Source organism: Chrysemys picta, chromosome 12, assembly GCF_011386835.1.
Source record: "Chrysemys picta bellii isolate R12L10 chromosome 12, ASM1138683v2, whole genome shotgun sequence".
NCBI lineage: Eukaryota > Metazoa > Chordata > Testudines > Emydidae > Chrysemys > Chrysemys picta.
In genome coordinates, this window is record NC_088802.1 from 49,086,306 (window position 1) to 49,108,490 (window position 22,185).

Genomic DNA, 22,185 nt, shown 5'->3' on the forward strand with positions numbered 1-22,185 from the left:
CTCCATCGCGTCCGTTGACAATACTCATCTTTTTGCACGGATGGTTTAGACGGGGAAGGGAGAGTATCTCATCTCAATCTTCCATTTCCTTTGTGCCTCCTGGTAACTGAAGGAAAATAAAATGTCCCTGCGTGTTAAAAAAATAAAAAATATTCCTGAAAATAAATAAAATAACCAACAGGAGCAAGCAATAAAACATCTCACCCTAAGGAAAATAATAAGGGAGGGGAAAGCCAACAAAGCTGCATGGAAATGAAGAGTAACTGAGGAAACAGTATTAATCAGCATGAGCTCAGAGCCATCTGACTACGTTAGCTGTCTCTGTGGAGAGAGAAAATGAGTTACTTTATTTTGCACAGATTGCATTCTTGCAGCTGCCGAAGTGATTTATACCAAGATCCCCCATCAAACTTTATATATTATAAAATATTCTTTCAATACATTGCAAAGCCACTGGCTACATCAGGAGCTGGACCCTGGACTCCATTAATATTTGTTTCTTTGGTGCACAGATTATTTAGTTTAGTAGTTGGGCTGTAGGGAGCTGTTCTGGAACTTCTTAATACTATGATATCTCACACTACCTTACACAGGCACAATTCCTTTGGAAAGAATCTAACTGAGATCAGGTGCTTAATAATAATACTGCTTTGCATTTCTAGATACGTCAGATGACAAGAGGTATATAAGAACCTCAATAGAATAGGGCTCTAAAGCATCTTCCTTGTGAGGATTTCCAAGCGCTTTAGAAACACAACTAAATGAAGCCTGCCTCACAGCACTCCAGTGAATTGTCTAAGTATTATCATCCTCACTTTACAGATTTGGGAGCGGATGACAGAGACTTGCCCAAGGAGCCTGTGGTGGTCCATGTGCCTTAACATTCTGCAAGTGTCTAAGTGGTCTGCACAATGTGAACCCATATCGAACAGCAGGCAGGCAGGCTTTGTCAGTCTTATTACAGTGCTGGAATTTTCTTGGTAGAGCAAAGTCTACAAACATTTCTGTACATTTTCTTTCTTTTGGAAATCCCGTGCTCATAGGGCTTAACTATACTAGGAAATTACAGTGTATTAACCCTACAAGTTACCCCAATTAGCTGACACGATGTTAAACATGACAGTCCCTGTCTATGCTGAGTAAATCGTCTTCGTTAACTTGTTCTAATGCAACATAGTTTCCCAGTGTAAACAACCCCATAGTTTGTGTATCTTTCATCCCTGAAACCCTTGAGTGTTTCCTGCTCAATATAATGCCATTTTTATAATTAGGATTGGGATATTTGTATTCTTATGAGTTTCAACTATTTTAATGTTTATTTCCAAGGATTTTTTTATTTTACATTTTTGTTACCAACCTTAAATTTTGGCACTAGCTGGAAATTAAAACAAAACTTTATACTAATTTGTTTAAAACCTAATTACTTTAGATGTTGGGATTCATAAGATTCAGAAATCGAACAATAATATTATCAGACAATCCTATTTTAGAAGAGCTCCCATTAGTTTATTTGCTGGATAGAACTGACAGCATTAGCTGTCTGTGAGTGCAACATATATGTATTTAGCGTCTCCATTCTGTAACTTTTTATTATTAATGTGAGAAGTTATTTCAGTCTTTTTGGATGGAGGGAGAAAATGTCAGTTATAGACACTGGCTGATTTAAAATCTAATCCTTCCAAGCCTATATATCAGTATCAAATCAGACTGCTGACCTATAAAGATGTAAACTGGGATGAGATATGACCCCTTTATGAATGCTGACCTACTTGTGGGCTCCTAGAAATTTACATAGCAATCTGGCTCCAACTGAAGTAAATTGGGAGACTTGCCACTCAATCCAACGGCAGTGACATCTGTTGCTTACAATTTAACACGTCAACAACCAAAGACACAACCCCTGTTTTGGACGGATGTATTTCCTGTAGAGATGAGCCAAAACCAAACTGTCAGATCCAAACAGCCTCAAACTCTGGAGAAATTTGCAGAAGTCTGAACTTTGGGTCTGAAGTCAATTGGAGTCTTTCCATTGATTTGAATAGGGTTTGGAACAAGCCCTTTGTGATTGGCCCCATCTCTGTAGTGGACTGATCCCCAATGTTCAGGACTGGAATTTGGAAGTCCACTTCCAAACTGTGCAGCTTGGGCCAGTGTCCGCCTCCCCTCCCTAACCTGTCCTTTTACATTTTGCCTTCCATGCATATGGATGTAGATCGGTACAGAGCAGTGGAAGAAGTGGGAGACCTGTACACAAAGGAAAATGCTCTTTGGGTGTTTGTTTGTTTTATTAGCCTATTCCATATAGATTATTAACTAGACAATCTTTTCACTGAGTTCAGTGCACGCCTAATTATATCGCCAACTCTTCTGCTTTCCATAGCTCTTTTGTACAGTTTCTTCTGTAGGTTAAATCCAAGTCCGTAAAGAAAGGGAGCAGATGCAGGCCGAGGTCCTGCAAAGAATTACTCGAGGGCTGAATTTTGTGCCCTCTGAGTAGTCCCTTTGAAAGCAAAAGTCTCCTGAGGTCAATTGGAGCTATCCATTGATCTCAAAGGGCTTTGGATCAGGCCTATGTTATCTACAGTTAAGCATGCGCTTCAGTCTTTGTAGGATCAAGGCATTAGATACTTCTATGCTTGATGCTTTGGCTTCCTCCTTTATTTAGAACGCATGTCTTCTCCGTGTGTGTGTGTGTGTGTGTGTGTGTGTGTACACAGATTTCCATGGTTAGTACAGGTATAAATTGAGTGCAATGCAGATCAGAGCGAACAGTCAGCTGGCTCACAACAGATGTGGTATTATATCAAAGGCTCCTTACTGCAAAAATTACTGAATGTGGTTGTAAACTGTTTCCCAAGATTGCTGTGGCTACATCTACACTATGGGGGGTGGGTGGGGTCGATTTAAGATACGCAAATTCAGCTACGCGAATAGCATAGCTGAATTCGATGTATCGCAGCCGACTTACCCCGCTGTAGGGACGGCGGCAAAATTGACCTCTGCGGCTTCCCGGCGACGGCGCTTACTCCCACCTCTGCTGGTGGAGTAAGAGCGTCGATTCGGGGATCGATTGTCGCGTCCCGACGGGACACGATAAATCGATCCCCGAGAGGTCGATTTCTACCCGCCGATTCAGGCGGGTAGTGTAGACCCAGCCTGTGAAAGGCTGGTTACATGGAAGGGGTGTCTCAAGGAAATAGTGGGATGCCTGAAATTCTTAGGGATGGAAACCTATGAACAGGTGATAGAAAAGTGGAAATTGTGATGAGAAGGCGAGTCAGTGGCTTTAGCTTTCTCATCCCAGTTTGAAATGGGGTGAAACACTTGAATTGCTACTGTCAGCCGTGATGAGCACAGGCATGTGCCAGACTTCCACACCAGCAGTCTGGATCACTCCTTGGCCCAGACACCAAGGGTTCAAATCACATCAGGAAAAATGCAGAGTCTATAAGCGTAACATAAAGCAGAGTCAAAAGGCCCTTGATCCTCAGGGCTTTCATCTCAGTTAACCTCAAGGGGGTCGGTAGTTTCTCAGAGGCAGGCTGGTGCGTGTTGGCTGAGAGCCATTGCTTTTCTGTCCCTTCTTCTTCTTCTTCTTCCTCCCTCATTAGTCACCACAGCGGTGGGGGGTGTTGCTCCATAATTGGCATTTCTCACAGCAGAACTGGGGGGTGGCTAGTTTGGCTGTCGGCAGGCAGGCAGGGTTCTTAACCCTTTCCTGCCTGTGTTTTTGTGGGAGGGGTTGCAGACCCCATCACAACTACCAAAGATTAGATTCCAGTTAAGATATCGAATGTGATCTATAATGTATGCTCTTCCATGCAGCAAGCCAAGAGCAGTGAGCTCTTTGGGGTAGGGCCCATCTTTTATTGTGTGCATGTACATTGCCTAGCAAAATGGAGCCCCTATCTGGGCTGAGGCCTCTCGGCACTATTATAATACGATACTTAGATTCTAAGCTCCTTGGGGCAGGTCAGGTGCTGTCTTTTGTTCTGTGGTTGTGCAGCGCCTAGCACAATGGGGTACGAGTCCATGACTAGGGCTCTTAGGCATGCTAGTAATACAAATACATAATAATAATGAATAATAAATCCTAACCATAGACATCTAGGTCCAGAAGGAGCGTTTCTAACCCTCCTTGGCTGGAATGAGGGGTTTGCTTCAGCACAGGCTCTTTCTACACGAGAGAAAGTAGTAAAAGGAGGGAGGAATAGGGAGACTATATCGTGGGAGAGAAACTCCCCTCCTCTAATGCAAGCTTTAAAGACACTGCTTGTGTTCTGAAGTTAGTTGCTTCTTCTCCCTGGTTTCAGAATTGATCTTAACCGAACTAAGCGCCTCCTGTGGCTGGCAAAATTTAGTAAAAGTTTACTAAATATTCAATAATTTGAGAAGCATTTTGCTTTAATTAAGAAAAATAATTAGCTCTGTTAGTTTCATTACGCCAACACATTGCCTCCAAGATGCATTTGCTTCAATGGCCTATCTAATCTACGTATCCTTTTATGGTATTTCTAAGGCACTTATTACTTGGTATCTAAGTGTTTGCATTGAAAGAGGACAAGCGAGAGGATTAAACTCCCATGCATTTGTTTGTGGGCCATAACCCAAATGATCTATGTATTTAATACAGCTGGTCAGGAAATGGATGAAAAGTCAAAGTTTTCCATAGCAAGCAGACACTTTCTGCAAAAAATTAATCAAACCCCCAATTTTCTGTTGAAAAACAGTTTAGTTGGAACATTTTCAACCAGCCCTAGTATGTAAGACCTGAATACTTTGTCTAACCTTTTCCCTCAAGACCTGAGTTCATCCTTTAAATCTTGAGCACTGCAAACACTGCCGCAAGCTTCCACGAGGCAGATAATATCAGTGCTGGTTTATTGATCCTCTGATGTGATTTAGCTCAAGGGTGCGAGGTCATTCAGACTTCCTGCCTGCAAGAAGTAAAGGGATGCTGATGTCTCCATGCTCCTTCCTTTGGATCAAAAGGAGATGATAGGGGAAGAAAATATGTCACTGTAAAGAGGGAGAAATATCTCGGTATCTCATTGTTTTCTATACTTGTTAATGCCTCTCTCATTACCCAAGAACATTCTTCTCCCTTAGTTCAGCTGGAGGAAGCAAGTATGTATCCTGTTCTTTCATTCATTTCAACCTAACCACTTAAAGCGTTGGTGAGATGATAAAAGAGTTAATTAATTATATTCTCTTTGCCCCCTTAACCTCCCACTACAAACCCTTCTCTGTTTGCTAGACTCCCAAGCTTTGAGGTCACACCCACAAAAATAGACCTGCAACATGTTTCTTCCAAATTTACAGCTTTATTGAGTCCTCACTTTGTGTGGAACCATGTCCCTGCCCACAGACACACAGTGGATTGCACTACTGTACATTTCTAATTCAAATTGCTCCTTCTTATCATTTCCATGTAACATAATCTAAAACTTCTGGGATAACCCCACCTTACCTCCCCAGGCCTTTCCCTCACACCCAGTATGAACTATAAACATCCATCAAGGAGCAAAAGAGCTTGACAAAAGGAATAGAAGTTTAAAGCCCATGTGCTGCGGAGGGATTAAACAGGGATTCCCAGTTCTGTGGATTTACTGTGCTTTCACATCTTCATCTTCTGGCCAGTAAAGCTGCAGAGTAAAGAAACAGAAGGATTCAATGGACTTGTGAGAGCTGCCTAATCCTTAATCTGATGTGTCTCTGCTTTTGACATGGTGAGTTGAGAAACCTGGGGAGTGTGGCAAGGGCAGCACCAATTGGAGCAGAGCTTCCCATTATGTGTGTGTGGCCAGATCAAGTTCCTTGATGTTCAGCAAGTATCTAGATCCGTCTTCAGATTCCCAGGGCATAAAAAGAAGCATAAATTGTACCCAGCATAATTTTGTTTTTGTTGTGTCCTTTTCCAGAACTGGTCTGGAATGAAGTGCCAATTCAAGCTGCTGCGCATGGCTCTTGCGTTGATCTGTAGTAAGTATTGTAATACGTTTGGCGCGCACATAATCCAGTTTTGTTTACCTTTGCCATTCGTGGTTATGCTAACCCCAGGTGGTAATTTGGCTCTATCGCTGGGAACCAGTAGTCGGAATTCACGGCAGCAGAAACCTGATCACTCTGGAATGCAGAATCTGGATCCAAATGTTAAACGGGAGCATTTGAAAATGTACGGGTCATTGTTTAGCAGTGTCTGGAGTATGGACATTCATGAAGATCTGGGGGCTTGCTGCTTCTCTTTGAACACTGCAATAGGCAATGCTTTAATAATAATAATGCATTGCACTTTTACGGCACTCTCAGTCTAAGGATCGCCAAAGTATTTGGCAGGCACCAATGAAGTAAGCTGCTCCAGACCCCTATGGCAAAGAAGTATCATCCCGGCTTTCCAAAAGGGGAAGGTGATGCACACAGAGATAGAGACCAAGGACAGAATTGTCCAAACCCCTGATGTTGCATTTTCAAAAGTAATGTACGTACTTAGGAGCCCAAGTCCCATTGACTATCGATGAGACTCACTTAGGCTTCAAAGGGCCAGATTTTCAAAGGTATTTAGGTCCCTAAAGATGCAGACAGGCGCCTAGTGGGATTTTTAAAAACACCGGAGCAGGCAGGAATTAGGTGCCTCACCTGATTAGATGCTTTTGAAAATCCCACTAGGTGTCTGTCTGCATTGTTGGGCCCCCAGTTACTTGCCAAGGTCACACTGCAAGTCTGTGCCAGAGGTGGAAATAGAACACTGACCTACTGACTCTGACGCTGTGGCTTTAAGCACTAGACCATCTTTCTCATGCTAATTTGAGTGCTTGAATGGGTAAGTTATCCAGCTGCTTGGTTAGCTAATTAGTGGGGACTAGAGATTCTGAATAGCCTACTACAGACAATCTGTCAAACTAGTGATTATTATAATGTATGTATTATTATAAAGGTTTATTCAGCGCCTATCACCTGAGTGCCCATATAAAAGGCTATAGACTAATTCTGCCCTCAGTCACTCCTACCGGTCAAAAGACAAAAGCTACCCAGCTTCATAAAAAAAGTAAAAGGAGCTGGGAGGGAGAAAAGCTAAAACTGCTGGCAGCATCGGACACCAAGCTCTACAGGTAGCCAAGGCCAGGCTCTGCTAGACCAACAAAGGAAACAAGTTCTTCAGCTCCACCACGAACCACCTGCACCATCCCCCTCAGGATCAGCCATGGGACCAACTCAGGAGTGCCCCAGCTGGTCACAGCTTCCACAAAGGGCATGGCAAGAGGTAATGTCAACTGAGAGTGAAAGGCTGCATCTCTCCTCTTTTGTCATGCTACGCAAAAACGAATTCCCAATGCTGGTGCGCAAGGGTTGGGCTCATCTGGAGAAGAAAAGAGGATAAAATGGATTTCCAACATGCTGTCCATGGCAAAATATTTTTCCATTGATGTGGGGCTTTTGTAATGTCCAAGTCAGACCCTGTTTCTCTAGGTCAGTGGTTCTCAACCAAGATTACGTGTGCCTCTTGGGGTTCACAGAGGTCTTCCGGGGGTACAGCAACTCATCTAGAGATTTGCCTAGTTTTGTAACAGGCTAGGGAAGTTAGTACAAACTAAAATTTCATACAGACAATGACTTGTTTATACTGCTCTATATACTATACACTGAAATATATGTACAATATTTATATTCCAATCAATTTATTTTATAATTATATGGTAATAATGAGAAAAGGTAGCAATTTTTCAGTACTAGCGTGCTGTGACACAAAATTATGTCTGATTTTGTAAGCAAGTCGTTTTTAAGAGACCTGAAACTTGGGGTATACAAGACAAATCAGACTCCTGTAGAGGGTACAGCAGTCTGGAAAGGTTGAGAACCACTGCTCTAGGTCACTTGTCTGAATCAGGCACAGGTCTGTAGTGACTAAAACCAGCTATCAGTAATCTATGTGAGGTGAACTAATGGACCTAGTCCAGTTGCCAGAGGACAACACTACTACAGTCCGTTTCCTTGCTGGTAATTTCATCAGAGAAGCCAGGAACTGAGTCAAGGTAGAACAAATCTCTCACCCCTTGAAGTGACCCTTCCAGTGCTGTGTTCAGGCACATGGGCCGGGAGATGCAGAGAAGCTTGTGTTGCTGCTGCTGACTATGCTGTGCTTGTTCTGGGCATTCAGTTTTCAGAGCCAATTATCTCCGTAGTGCTACATTCACTTTTTTAAATTACAAAAATGGAAATGTAAAAATCTCAACCAGAGTTCTAGAAATACATTTGGAAGCCTAAGAATGGCTCTTGCACAACCTCCAGTTAAGATTTTTCTCTGCCCCTTAGTCCTAATTCAAGAAGAAATTCTGACTTAACATGTATAATTTATTTGTGACTCCAGCCATCTGCACTGCCTTAGGCACTGAGTGTGAATTGAAGGTCCTTGGATCTATACAGGATCAAGCCCTTACGTTGTAGGTTACTTTACCTGCCATTCTACTGGTTATTTATAGAGGGCGCAATAGCTCTAGTGATACAGGTCTATTCTGTGTTAAGTTTAATAAAATTTCAGCTGGCCACTTAAATCCATTCCTGTGCTTGTTCTCATTCACTACTGTGTCTACATCAAGTGAAATAGGAGTTGTAACTGTGCCTCCGTGGGTCACAATTGAGGATGCTAACTTCAGGACAAACTGCTGAGAAACAAGGCAAACACAACCCAAAACTGGTGGTTATTCTTCCATAAGATATACCAAACCAGCAACAAAAGTAAACTTCTGTTTTACCACACTGGCTAACAAGAAGACATAAAAGCAGTTTCCTTGGACATTCCAGTTCTTATGTCACCACCAAAACCACTGGATTTAAAGGTGAGTGGTTCCTTACAACCAGTCTCATCAAATAAAAGGTTCGTCTGATCCCAAAGGACCAGCCACACACCCAGGTCAGTAACTTAGATCGTACCCAAAAATCACGCTGATGTCAATCCTTTAGTATCTAAAATCTAAAGGTTTATTTATAGAAAGAAAGGTGAGAGTTAAAATTGGTTAAAGGACTCAAATAATAAATGCAAAGTTCTTGATTCAGGCTTGTAGCAGTGACGAAATAAACTGCTGGCTTGATAAGTCTCTGGTTGCTTCCAAATCATTGGAAGGTCCTCAATTCCTTGGTTAGAATGCTCCCATTAGTATAAATTAGTATAAATCCTGGAGCAGGATAGAAGCAAAAAGGAGGTGTTTCCAGGCCTTTTATAGCTTCTGCCATGTGGAGGGAATCCCATTGTTCTTACTGTGGAAAATTACAGCAGCAAGATGGAGTTTGGAGTCACATGGCAAGTCACATGTCCATGCACTTAGCCTAGTCAAAGCAGGAAATTCCATTAAGTGTAGATGGGCGTTTTCCCATGGTCCATTGTCAGTTAAACGTTCTTTTGATGGGCCACTCAATTTGAATAGTCCCTCCAAGATGTGCTGGCTGGCTATCTTGTGGGTGTTACCCCAGGAGCAAACATTTGAAATCCAGATATAGAGCCAATACTTTAGGGTTACCATACGTCCGGATTTTCCCGGACATGTCCGGCTTTTGGGGCCTCAAATCCCCATCCGGGAGGAAATCCCCAAAAGCCGGACATGTCCAGGAAAATAGGGAGGGAGGGAGGGACCGGCGGTGCTCAGCTGGGGGCCGGAGCTGCCGGGGCCGGCAGTGCAGGGCTGGAGCCGGCGGTGCGGGGCCAGCGGTGCGGAGCCAGGGGCCGGGGCCGGCGGTGCTCAGCCCGGGGGTGCTCGGCCGGGGGCCGGGGCCAGCGGTGCGGAGCCGGCGGTGCTCGGTTGGGGGCCGGCGGTGCGGGGGCCGGGGCCGGCGGTGCTCGGCCCGGGGGTGCTCGGCCGGCGGTGCTTGGCCGGGAGCCGGCGGTGCGGGGCCGGGGCCGGCAGTGCGGAGCCGGCAGTGCTTGGACCGGGCCGGAGGTGCGGGGCCGGGACCGGGCCGGGGGTGCTCGGCTGGGGGCCCGGGGCCGGGACTGGGACCGGGCGGTGCTCTGCCCAGGGGCCAGGACTGGGACTAGGCCGGCGGTGCAGAGTCAGCGGTGCGGGGTCGGGTGTCGGCGGTGCTCGGCCGGGGGCCGGGGCCGCTGGAGCTTGGCCAGAGGCCGGCGCCCCGGGGCCCGAGCCAAGCCGGGTGGGAGACGCCGGGGCCAGAGCCTCTGGGCCTGGGCTGCCCGGCCGGCAAACAGAGCTGCTCGGCCGGCGGGGGCCAGATTGGACCGCGCCTCCCCACGCCACAGCTTGCCTGCTGCTTCCGGCTTCCCGCGAATCAAATGTTCGCGGGAAGCAGGGGAGGGGCAGGGGGGGCGAAGCGTCCAGGGGAGGGGGCGGAGTTGGGGCGGGGCCATGAAGGGGCGGGGCTGGGGTAGGGGTGGGGAAGGGGCGGAGTTGGGGTGGGGCCGGGGCCCGTAGAGTGTCCTCTTTTTGGACACTTAAAATATGGTAACCCTACAATACTTATAACTTCAAATACAAAAATGATACATGTATACAGATAGCATAATCATGACCAGCAAATCATAACCTTTTCATAGATGCCTCACTTGAGAACCTTTGTACCAGATTTGCTGCAAATATATAACAGTGGTTGCAACAATGATCTATATGGTCACATTTTAATCAGATAATGTCACAGGAGTACAGAGGTGATCTGATGTGCCTAACTGGGGAGAGAGCTTGGGAGAGAAAAGATACGTCATGTGCAGACTGGACCAAGTGAAGAGGAGGAAACAGCCACCAAGAGCGAGATTTAAAGGAAGAAAAAATTCTACCGAAAGAGTCTCTTTCTGTTTTTACAGAAAGCAACCAGAATCTGATCTGATCTAGATCTGTTTCTGAACTCCCACAAAGTTTGGGGCTGTACAGAGCTGTGGATTTGGTTCGGCCCCATCTTTAAGGAAAACCAAAACCCACATTCAGGTTTCTCTTCCAAACATGTTTCTGCTGCCAGGCTTTTATCAATGACTGCGCAACAGCCACCTGGCCCAGCTCACACGCAATCTTAAGTAAACAAAACAAAAAACCCCTGTCATTACAATAACTGCATGAAGGTTGATTCTCTGTCTGGCATACACACAAGCTCATTTGGGTTGCAGTTTCTGTTGCTTGCTAAGATTATCTTTGTGTTCTATGGTGTGTCAGCTGTATACAGTACTGAGCACATGGTCAGAGCTCAATGAATAGCAGAGTTCCAGTCAGCAAGAAATCAACAGGAGCCCTAGAAAACACCAGGACAAATATAGAAAATAAAAGAGCACTATACACTGTCTGCCTGCACTGATGTTACATGTCTGATGTACAGTGAGCGGATTGGCCAAAACTGGCTTACAACGTCCCCTTTGCTTGTAGCAGAGTGCACTTTCTGTTCAGTAAAGCAATGATCTCTGCACTATCCATGAGATAGCAAGAGATGGTTATGAAACAGCACATGCAGTTCTCCAGTCGTTGACTTGAAGGAGCCCCAAGTAGAGGCAGAGAAGGATTGAGATGGACAAAGGGCTTATCTTTTTTTTCTCTCTCTCTCTATTCCAGTGAGCTTTGAATTTGGAAGGGCTGTGTGGCTGCGGTTCCATCCATCTGCTTACCCCCCATGTCCACACCCAAGCTTCGTCGCCCACCTGGGTGGGGTATTGGTTGGAATCACATTGGGCGTGGTCATCCTAAGGAACTATGAGCAGAGACTCCAAGACCAGTCCTTATGGTGGATCTTTATTTTTATTTATGTCGTCTTTGTATTGTTCGCCATCTTTTGGAATGTTTTTGCCTACAATCTGTTGGATCTGAAGCTACCTCCACCTCCTTGAGAGCCTGGGACAGAGAACTCTGGAGGGCAAAAGACTTTTCCATCTGCCAGCTATGTTAAATGAATCGAAACCAAGGATTTATTTTTATATGACGATTAGGGGATAGGTAAATGGTCTTCTGAAAATGCACAAGTTAAGGAAATGTGTGACATCGTTTCTGGCTAACTGTACTGTATGCTGATGAAGATGATTTAAGCTAAAAACTAACAGTAGAACTGGCCTGCGAGAAGTTTGGGCATGAGTCATACAGGTACTGTTAACACTCAGTCGGGACCCAATCCTGCAGCCTCTCCAGTGTGGCTACTCCCCTGAGGAAGGGCTGCAGGATCAACCCTATGTTTGTAACTGGGCATATACCACTCGGTTTATTAGCGCACACACTGATGTTTAGTTTGGGTCACTTAAATTTTTCCAGGTTATGCTGGATCCGTGACTAGTTGGTTTATGAAACGCCTGTGTTTAACCGAACAGTAAAAGAAAAACAAGCTTCACTTTTACTAACTAGAGCCTAGGTGCTGGAACTAGGGGTGCTGCCACACCCCCTGGCTTGATGTCGTCATGACAACCCAAATACATGGTTTCTACCTTCAGCATCCCCACTGTAAAAACTGTTCCAGCACCACTGAACTAGAGACTCAGAGGACGCTGACGAGGCAACTTGAATTTGGTTTTAACGGTTGAGTTTGACTGGCCAGCCATGCCTAGGGTGACCAGATGTTCCTTTTTTAAGGGGACAGTCCCGGTTTTTGGGACTTTTTCTTATATAGGCGCCTATTACCCTCCACCCCCCCCCGACCCATTTTTTCACAGTTGCTATCTGGTCACCCTAGCCATGCCACTGCCATTGTCTTATTAATTGAATGGTTACTTAAATATTTAGTCTATAGTTTAGACTGTCTTAAGCAACTTCCAAAGGGGCAAGCAAAACCCATCATGGTAGACGTTGATCTTCAACTAAATGTCAAACAAGATTGCACTAGAAACCTTGGGGGTACCATAAAGTGGTTGTTTCAGACAGGACACCGTATCAGAGGTAGCTCTTACCATCAGTACATGTTTCACTTGATTTTTTACAACCCATTGTGGTAAATAATGTGGCTGAGTTTTCTTTTCTGGGTGGGGGCAGTTTAGGATTTTGCTAATGGTCAGTTGTGTTTTATATTGGTTGACAATCAGGTTGTTTTATTCTGCTCTTTCTTTCTGGCTCTGTATGGTCTAATGTCCTGTCTGCAAAGAGTTTGGAAAGAGTATCAGAAAGTCTCCAGCAGGGTTTGCTTAAACTCAGTTCTTGCTAGAAGAGTGTGGACATGATTTCCCTCATATAAAATTGTGCTACAAACCATTCAATATGCTAGAGGCCAAGTTTATCCACCAAAGTCAGCGGAGTTACACCAGGGATTTATTTGCCACTAGTTCCCTACCCAAGTCTGTCATCCCTGGCTTGGCTGGTACAACTAATGCTTGTAAAATACTGGGAATAACTGTTGTGTGTGAACACAAAGTCTTGCCCAGGCAATGGACCTTTATGGGTTCCAAGCAACAATTAGTTGCGATGCCTTTTTGCCTAGTGTAGTTAGGCCATAGGTTTTATAGATCCCTGACTGGTTCATAGTACAGTTTGTAAAGCATGACTCACCATGCCTATATAGACCAGGGAAACCATGTAAAACCCTTTGTAGTATGGGCCATGCTTTAAGCACAAATCTCTAGTAAAGTGCTTATGTTATTTCACATTTCACTGTTGATAGCTACCTGCACAGCAGAAAAAAAAAACAGTCCAGGAAGGTGGAGGATTTACCCTCTTATAGGTTTCCCTTAATCCTCTGTCCCTTCTATATTGTCATAGATTTTAAGGCCAGAAAAGACCATCAGATTATCCAGTGTGACCTCCTTTATAACACAGGCCATAGAATTTCATCATGACTAAAGCATATCTTCTGTCTTAAATGGATGCCCTTGATAACACAGAAAAGGTGTGTGTGCAGAGTGTGAAATTCACCCCTGTGCAGAGGGCCAGCAGGAGGCCTACGCATCAGTTAAATCTCACCTCAGACACATACTGGGGGCGTAGGTGAGATGTGATCAGGGAATAGATCTTGTTGGTCCAGTGCATGGGGTGAATTTCACCCATCCCAGAAGATGGGGGTAGGAGGGGGCTTCTAAATCACAAGCTGAGAGGGTCAAAAATGCTCAAGTTTTTTGTGGGAATTTTTTTCATTTTTTCCCCATTTAAAAAAAAAAAATTTGATGGACAGTTTTTGACCAGCTCTATTTGCAAGGCTTGTAATTCCAACTAGCTGGGGAAAAGAGAATCCTGACATTGTCTCCTGAGATCTGGGTCTCCTATTTCAAAGGCACCAGGTCTGGAACCCTACCAGGTGGCTTCCTAATCTCTGCCAAAGACAAGCTCACATTATTAGATGATTTGGGCACAATTTGGAATCAGTCTCGCTGTCACTACAGCAGCGAGTTTTGTTTGTCTTTCAGTAACACCTCTCTTCATTCCTGAGCTTTATTCTCTTGCCCACCTAGATGATGCCAGTGCTGATGCTGAAGGCTGTGACCTCCTCCCTAGTGTTAACTCAGTGATGTTCTTCATGTCATTTTAATCCCTGCTGTTTGGATAAAACACTCGCCATGGTGAAAGCCTGACTCCACTAAACTCAATGGCAAAGCTCTCATCGACTTCACTGGGGTCAGGGTCTCACCCAATCTGTTTTTAGGGTATTAAATGAGCTTTATCTGCAAAGGAAACTTTTATTTCCCCTTCATGCGCAATTGCAACAGCAACAAAATTGTTCCCCTTAGTCTGAAGCATGGTTCATAGGACGCCACTTCAAGGAAGCCTTGTAATAGGAAAGCATAAGGCCTATTGTTTGAGAGCACTTGTGGGTTTCTTTGGTATGGGTCCAATTCCAAGTTCCATTTTATCCCTGCAGTTCGGAGCCAGCTCTAAACAATCACATGTGCAAGAGTTTGGATCCCTTGTTCCAGGTTCTGGGTGTTTCATAGTGATAGATGCAGTGTAGTTGTAGCTATGTCAGTCACAGGATATTAGGGAGACAAGGTGAGGGAGGTAAATAAAAGATATTGCCTCACTCATCTTGTGTCATAATGATAGAGACAGCATCCTTGAGTGGGTGGGAGAACAGGGAGAGAGGAATAACTAGAGATTAATTAGTTGCTTAAAAAAATTGTTCAGATTGAAGGAGGAGGACATCCCTGTTTCAATCCCCTTCTCTGGATATTGCTAAATCATACCTTTTACAGATGCCTTTAAACTAGAACTGGTCAGAAAATGGAGTTTTCCACATGGAAAATTGTGATAAAAATGAAAAAAAAAATTCATTGACGTTTTCAGCGGAAAAAATGACTTTTCATCAACAAAACAAAAAACAATTTTTAGTCAAAACTTCCAAAAAACAGAGGTTTTTTTGGTCCAAAAACTGGAAAATATTTTTGGTTTTCAAACAAAAAAACAAACATATTTTTAAATTTTTAATTTTGAGGAAAGTAAACACTTACTTAAAAAGAAGTTTTGTCAAAAACTCAATTTTCCATCAAAAAAATTCTATAGATCATTTCCAATCTGCCCTACTTTAAACCTCATGAAGATTTCTTCTGAACATTTTTGTTTTTGAAATGCACCAAAGGGGAAGGAATTTACATGCAAATTCCCAAAGAACCTCCCTTCAAGGGCACTCTCTCCCTCTTGAAAATCTCTGTCCAGCCTCAGTGTAAAGGTGTGTCAACTGCCCCTCTGAGTCACTGTTCTGAAGAATGCAGGTTCGTTGTAGTAAAGCGCTGCTAGATGGGTCTTTGGTGATGGAGAGACTATTTTACATCCTATTTCTGCCTCACCATGTGTCAGTATTTGAATGAGAGAGAGGGAAAGAAATCAACATATTATCTATACTAGATAATTGAAGGCTGTACCCTACAGCTTGCATGTTAGCAAAACTCTTGTTGACCTCACTGAAAGAGGTATAGGATTAGCCCTTAAGGGTCTCTTTCTACAAATGCCTCTGTCCCTGCTGTACCTGTTCAGTGGCTTAATAATGGACTTTTGACTCCAAGGCCATCAGTCTCCTCGTCATCTGTCATCCTTTTCCTGGCACTGGCCAAGATGGCTGTTAATCAGTCCAGGAGGATGAAGATGGATGGGGGAATTCTCTTTGACCGTGGGACCATATTCCAGTCCCTGGTTGATTAATTCATCTGGGCAGGGTTCCTTGGAGGATCTCCACTAGTTTCTTGGATCCCTCCTTTTGATCATGTGACCTGCCTCCCTATCCCTGTTTGTGCATTTTTGTTGTCTCAGTGATCTGTTGATTTTTCTGTTCTGTTGCTCCCTTCCTCATCTGAAGGAGCAGGCCTTTCATTGCTTGGGTGGGCTCTGCCAACCAATCCCAGTTCTCAGGCTGGCACCTGAAACCAGCACTAAATTCACACGTACGGCTGAATAAATCAAACGTTTTATATTTCAATATATTAAGGGTGAATTCATTCACACACAGGCAAGGCAATGCACTAAATCTATGCTCGCGGTCACCAGCTCAGAGATCAAGGGCAATACGAGGCACTTGGGCTGAGATCTTTACTCCCTTTTTTAAAAACTGTTTGATATTAACCATTTGAAAATATCAAATAAACTGCACAAGCTCTTTAAAATAATGTCAAAATCTATCAATCTCAATGATGCTGTCTTTTACATTCACCCCATTGTGCCAGCATGTTGCAGCACCAATGAGTGAACAGAGGATAGATTTTCTCTTTCACCTCCAGATGTCCTTGCTGTTGCCAGTTTGTGCCAGAGCCTTAACATTACTCTTCTCTAGTCATTTGTGGATGAATTGGGACTTACAGTGGCTCTTCTCATCTGGTCATGAAGGAGCAATTTACATAGTGAATTGATTTTTTTTTTTTAATTCAGCTGCTAGCAGAATTTCACATTATGTAGTTCAACAAAATGTGAACCTATTGGACCTTACAGATACTTAATGTCAGAGAGAGAGGAATTGTTATGATCAACATGAAGGACACTAGTGAGTGGTGTATATTTTATAACAAGTTTTTCCTTTTGCTAATGTCCTTGGACAAGTTTTTCATGGTGAAGAGAGATGTGGTAAACCTGTAAGAGCTATTCCCATAGTTGATGTTGAATTGCAGCACAGCTACTGTATAGGATTATCCAGTATTGGGTTTAGGGAGCAACTGGACGGGAGGGGTAATGAAGACTGACTCAGAATCTGGGGACACTGGTAATACAACTCCTTGAGGGACATCTGCTGGTCAATTCAGAGGTTGATGCTGGCAGCTGCTTTTACTTAGAACTCCATGTTGATAGCTCCTTCTCATGGGAACCAAAAAGAAAGAAATTAATAGTGGCCAAAAAAAAGCACCACCCAGAATGAAAAGACGAGTGCACAGTCAGTGGGAGCTGCAAGTTGCACCTCTTATTTTTAGATCCTTGGATCTAGAAACAGTTTTTTGCACACATCACTAATATTAAATAAAGGAAGAAGCCAGACAAGGGGGGATGGGATATGAGCTCGTGAGAAATAACCTCTAAATGTGGGTTATGGGGAAAAAAACTTTTAACTTTTGCTAAATCTTTAACTAAGCATTTCATGTCCTTCTTCCAATCAGCCAGTAATAATACTTAGCACTTACATAGCATATCACAAATATTTATGAATCTTCACTACTTGCTTAGGTAGAAATAAGTAAGTATTTTATTTAATTTTATAAATGAGGAACCTGAGGCTAGGGGAGTTACAACTTGTACAAGGTGACAAAGTGAGCCTTTGTCAGAACTGGGACAAGAACTCAGGGATCCTATCTCCCGGGCCATGCTCAGTCCAATGGATCATACTGCCTCTGGTTTTCAGATGGGAGAATTTGGGTTTTAATTTGTATACAACAGATGGAATCCTATGCTCGGTCCCAAAATAGTGTGGCCATCTCACAAAGTCAATAGACCTCCTAAGATGTCCATGATTTTGTGCCAACATTTTATTCTCGCAAGATTTCGAGCTGGATTTTCAAAAGCACTTAAGTTAGGAGCACAAATCATATTGATTCTCATGGGACTTGAGCACCTAACTTACTTAAGAGTTTTTGAATATCCCACTCTTTGGTTTTACCTGAACTGTAACCAGATCTGACCCCACGTAGGCAGGTTCAGATCTAGCAAGCCAAAGGCCAGTAGATTTGGGGTTCTGGTTTTAGTCTCTCTCTTATTATTGTAATTCTTTTTCTTTTAAAAAGTGACAGCCTTAGGGTACTATTTGCTGCTGCTTAACAACTCCTGCAGCTCAACACTTCACAGCACAGACACTGAGAACTGGTTGAAGATGAAGGCAATATATTCAGCTGTTCACTAAAAGAATAAATCACGTGTGAAACAAAAACAAACTGTTTTCAAGGTAAATGTATTATTAATGTCATCATTAATCTTTGGCTTTTAATAGGAAGAAGCTCCCTAATGAGGTTCTTTAAAATGCCAGAACATAGTACAGCAAATTTACATTGCTGCGCACTTTACAACACGTGAAACATTCCACGGGCCTGATTTATGCAGCAAAAATACATTAATTTCCAATGAGTTTAGTAGACACATTAGTCACCAAATGTATCCTGACTCCCCCACAGAGTCTGTTTAGTTTGCAAATAAAGCTAGATTTATGCAGCTTGATTTTCTTTTGCTTTCATTATCAATGCTAATGCCTCCTCCAAGTGTTAATCACAGAGCACCAAACCATATAATTCTGCCTTAAAAATGCTGAACGATTGATGCTTCACCATCAAGGGCTAGGAGAACAAAACAATATTTGCAAGGTAACACGTTATGATATCTGTTTCCAAATATTTTTGTATTGTGTACATTCTGTATATTTTTGTTGTAACAAATATTATTTGAGCACAGCTTCCATTAAAGATTTGGGGGGCTTTTTTTTTTTTTTTAGATTGAGCTTGTTAATGTAACATGCCAAAAACAACAAAAAACACCAACTTGCAAAGAGGGATTGTGTTTTATAAATACATCTACAATTAAAAAATTAACAATGTTTTGACACGAGTGATTTGATTTCAACTTTTCTATTTCATCATTGACTATTGAGATCAATTACTTATTTTTGTATTTTGTTTAAAGTGTGTGGTAAAGGAAAAAAATTAGGTTTCTGCCCCTTTCTGTTTCTGTATAAGGTATGAAGAAAGTGGTATTGTCTGATTTTTGTTTGTTTGTTTGTTTTTTAACTTTAAAAATTCAGGTCTTGTCCACTTCCTGATAACTGGAACATTAGTGAAATTATGTCGTCACAAGAGACAGCCGCCGAAAGGTTGAGAAGAAGGGGATTTTTAACCAGTCTGTTCTAACCAGGCTTTATTTTGGTTATTTTTTTGTTAAAATATATTTATCACCAATGTCTAATGAACACTTAGGAGAAAATATGTCTTTGTTATAGATTTGACACCTTTTGACACCCGCTTGAATTAAGAAATGGAGCTAACAGTCCTCCAGCAAAACAAGGAAAGACCACAACTGATATTCCTGAAATTGCTCAGATACAAAACAAAAACAAAATTTAAAAAATCAGCCTGCTTTGTACATCGTAAGGGAGCAAAAAAGGGGCACAATCCCGATGTAAAAAAAATTCCTCTGCAAGTTGACATTACGAATAGTTGGGTTAAAATATCACTAAGAAATTAAACATAACTCATGGCCACTCCTTTGAGCAGTTTTGACATCTCTTGTAACTAAAACACAACAAGTGACAGTTGACAGCTACTGCATGAGTGTTAAACTCGCCTGTTATTTTTAGTGATTTGCACTTAGAGCATCTTTCATCAGAGACTCTTGTAGCTCTTTAAACAATGTATGAAGCCTAGCAACGCTTCTGAGAAGTAGGTAAGTAGTGTTTGTTTTAGATGGTCAGTGCCTTTATGCAGTGACCATGTTGTCTGTTTTTGTAGAACACCATTTATGCCTATGGGGCTCCAAATAATTGTAGATAGGCAAACCAATCCACAGAGGTTTCAAGATCTCCCAACATGCTTGTAGTAGAGGCAGAGAGAGAATTCAGGAGTCCTGACTCCCAGTCCACTGTGAAACTCTTGCAAACCCAGTTCAGGTTTATCTCCAGTTCCATTAACTATTATAGTACGGTATAGCATGGCTTGTCCTTTATTTCATTTCACCATCTGCTTTGAATAGTATTTTATTGTTGAAAAAGTATTCAGTATTTTGCAATGAGCTTAGCCAGGTTCTCCTGCATTATTTATTGCATTTAAATTCTTTACTTTTTTAACAGGAGAATTTACAAAAGGAAAAAGTTCTGTAAAATGCTGTGGCTTGCCAGCCCCACTACCCTGAAGTCCCAGTTTTGTGCAAGGGCACTTTCAAGAAGTTTGAACTCTTTCTGTTGGTCATACCCCTGAATAATTAAGTCACTGCAGAGCTGATAGGAATGCAACTGGCCTAAAATAAGTGTATCAAGTATTTAGCAACATGGAGAATTTGTTTTTTTTTTTTTAAAATACCAATCACCTTGTTCCTTCAAAGTGCAGATCTTGGGAAAATTGAGCCTAGAAAGAGCTGAAAGCAGGGACAGATAGATAATGAAGAGAAAATCTACTAGGCATGCAAAGTTTGACCGTTCCAGGCTGGAACCCACATGTGATGGGACACAAACTTAATAGGACTGAAATTGAGGTAAGCAGCTGCTCAGGGAAGAAAGGCCTATGCAAGTGGAAGAGATCGAAGTCTCACAAGCAAAGGCTAAAAAAGCTGGGCTTTATAACTACGGTGTGTGACGTACTATATATATTAAATATGGGTAAGTATGAACTTGTCAGGACCACATGAATAATTTTTCTCCAAAAAGAAGAATGTGCCAGGTGAGTCTCGCCAGTACAGGATTGTCTAACAGTAATCACCCCAATGACTGGCCTGGATAGGTTGGCCTGGCTCAGATATAACTTAGGGAATTTTTCACTTGACCACAGCTCAAAGAGCCGGGAGCTAGAAAACTCTCTTAACTTTACAAGGCTGGTACAAAACTATGAGGATGGCAGCAAATCTGCAGATGACACTATCCATTAAAGATGCCCTGAAGGTAACTCAGAAGCCAGAATGCAGATTGTCATTGTATCACAAAGGAGAAAGTATATTACCCCCAACAGATGTAGTCTGCTAATATTCCAGTAACACCTCTATTCTAGAGCTTCAAAATGACCTGCCCATTACTAGACTGGGTATTTTGAGGCCAGCCTTGACCGTAAGCAATACACATTACCACTGGGGGCCCTCAGCCAACCGCTCCATCCAAAGTGGGTGAGGAGCAGCCTCATTTCTCACATCACCACAGTCATCCCCTGGCAATTAGAGATTCTTGCCTTGCAGATTGTAATGCTTAAGGTTAAGATTTTGTCAAGGTTATTTTTACTAAAAATAACCAACAGGTCGCTGGCAATAAACAAAAATTCATGGAAGCCCATGACCTGTCTGTGACTTTTACTAAAAATAATGGTGGGCAGGACTGACAGGGGAATGACTGAAGCCTGAGGCGGGGGTGACAGCCCGAGCCCAGAGGATGGGAATTTTTTCTCCAGCACCCACCACCCACAGCAACTGAGAGATGCGGGGTCCCTATTGCCCGCAGTGGCTTGGAACTCCGGGGACCCCACCACCCACAGAGCCTGACAGCTCTGGGACCAGCCGCTTGGAGTTCCGGGGCCCTCGCTGCCTATGGCAGATTGGAGCTCCTGTGTCCACACCACCTGTGGTGGCTCGGAGCTTCAGGGCTCCTGCCAGCTGACAACGCCGGCCCGGCAACCCTGGGGCTGAAGCAGAAAATATCACGGAGGTCTCTGAAAGTCAGAGAATCTGACATCCATGACAAAATCTTATCCTTAGTAATGCTTGATATGAAGACATTAATCAGCAACCCATTCTTCATGATGCTCATATATTTCTTAGCATGGAGAGATCCCTTGCACCTGAACCAGTTAGAACATTAAAGGAACGGTTTTCCAAAGTAGTAAAATATTTATGGAAGTGATAGAAAGCAACATAGGTTATTGAGTGCTGCTAGTATTGGCTTACTGACTGATGAATCAAACTTGCTGAAGGAAACTGTTTAGTCCTTAGTGATCCTGCATACAGCCTATGATGTGATGTGGTAACATTTTTTTAGGCTACTTTTATTTTCCTCTCTGCCAATGCACATCCATTCTCCCATCCATATGAGGGTACTATACCTGTAACTCCTCCAGATATTGCTAGGAGAATAATATAAGCTATAGAGCCTAAACAGATTCATTCATTCATTGGAAATACTTACTTGCAATTAAAAAGTAAACTATACCATCAA

The 22,185-nt window shown here is 43.0% G+C and overlaps 1 protein-coding gene across 4 annotated transcripts in view; it reads left to right on the top strand.

Annotated features, from left to right (window-relative positions):
- The window catches only part of RHBDL3 (rhomboid like 3), a 131,471-nt gene extending 112,581 nt beyond the window's left edge, over positions 1–18,890 (top strand). For all 4 annotated transcript variants that reach the window (XM_065563616.1, XM_065563614.1, XM_065563615.1 and 1 more), the window contains 2 exons: positions 5,922–5,982; positions 11,538–18,890. In XM_065563616.1, the coding sequence (XP_065419688.1) occupies positions 5,922–5,982; positions 11,538–11,809 (333 nt within the window). In that variant the 3' untranslated portion in view covers positions 11,810–18,890. The remainder of the gene's footprint in view (positions 1–5,921; positions 5,983–11,537) is intronic.
- The last annotated feature ends 3,295 nt before the right edge of the window (positions 18,891–22,185 follow it).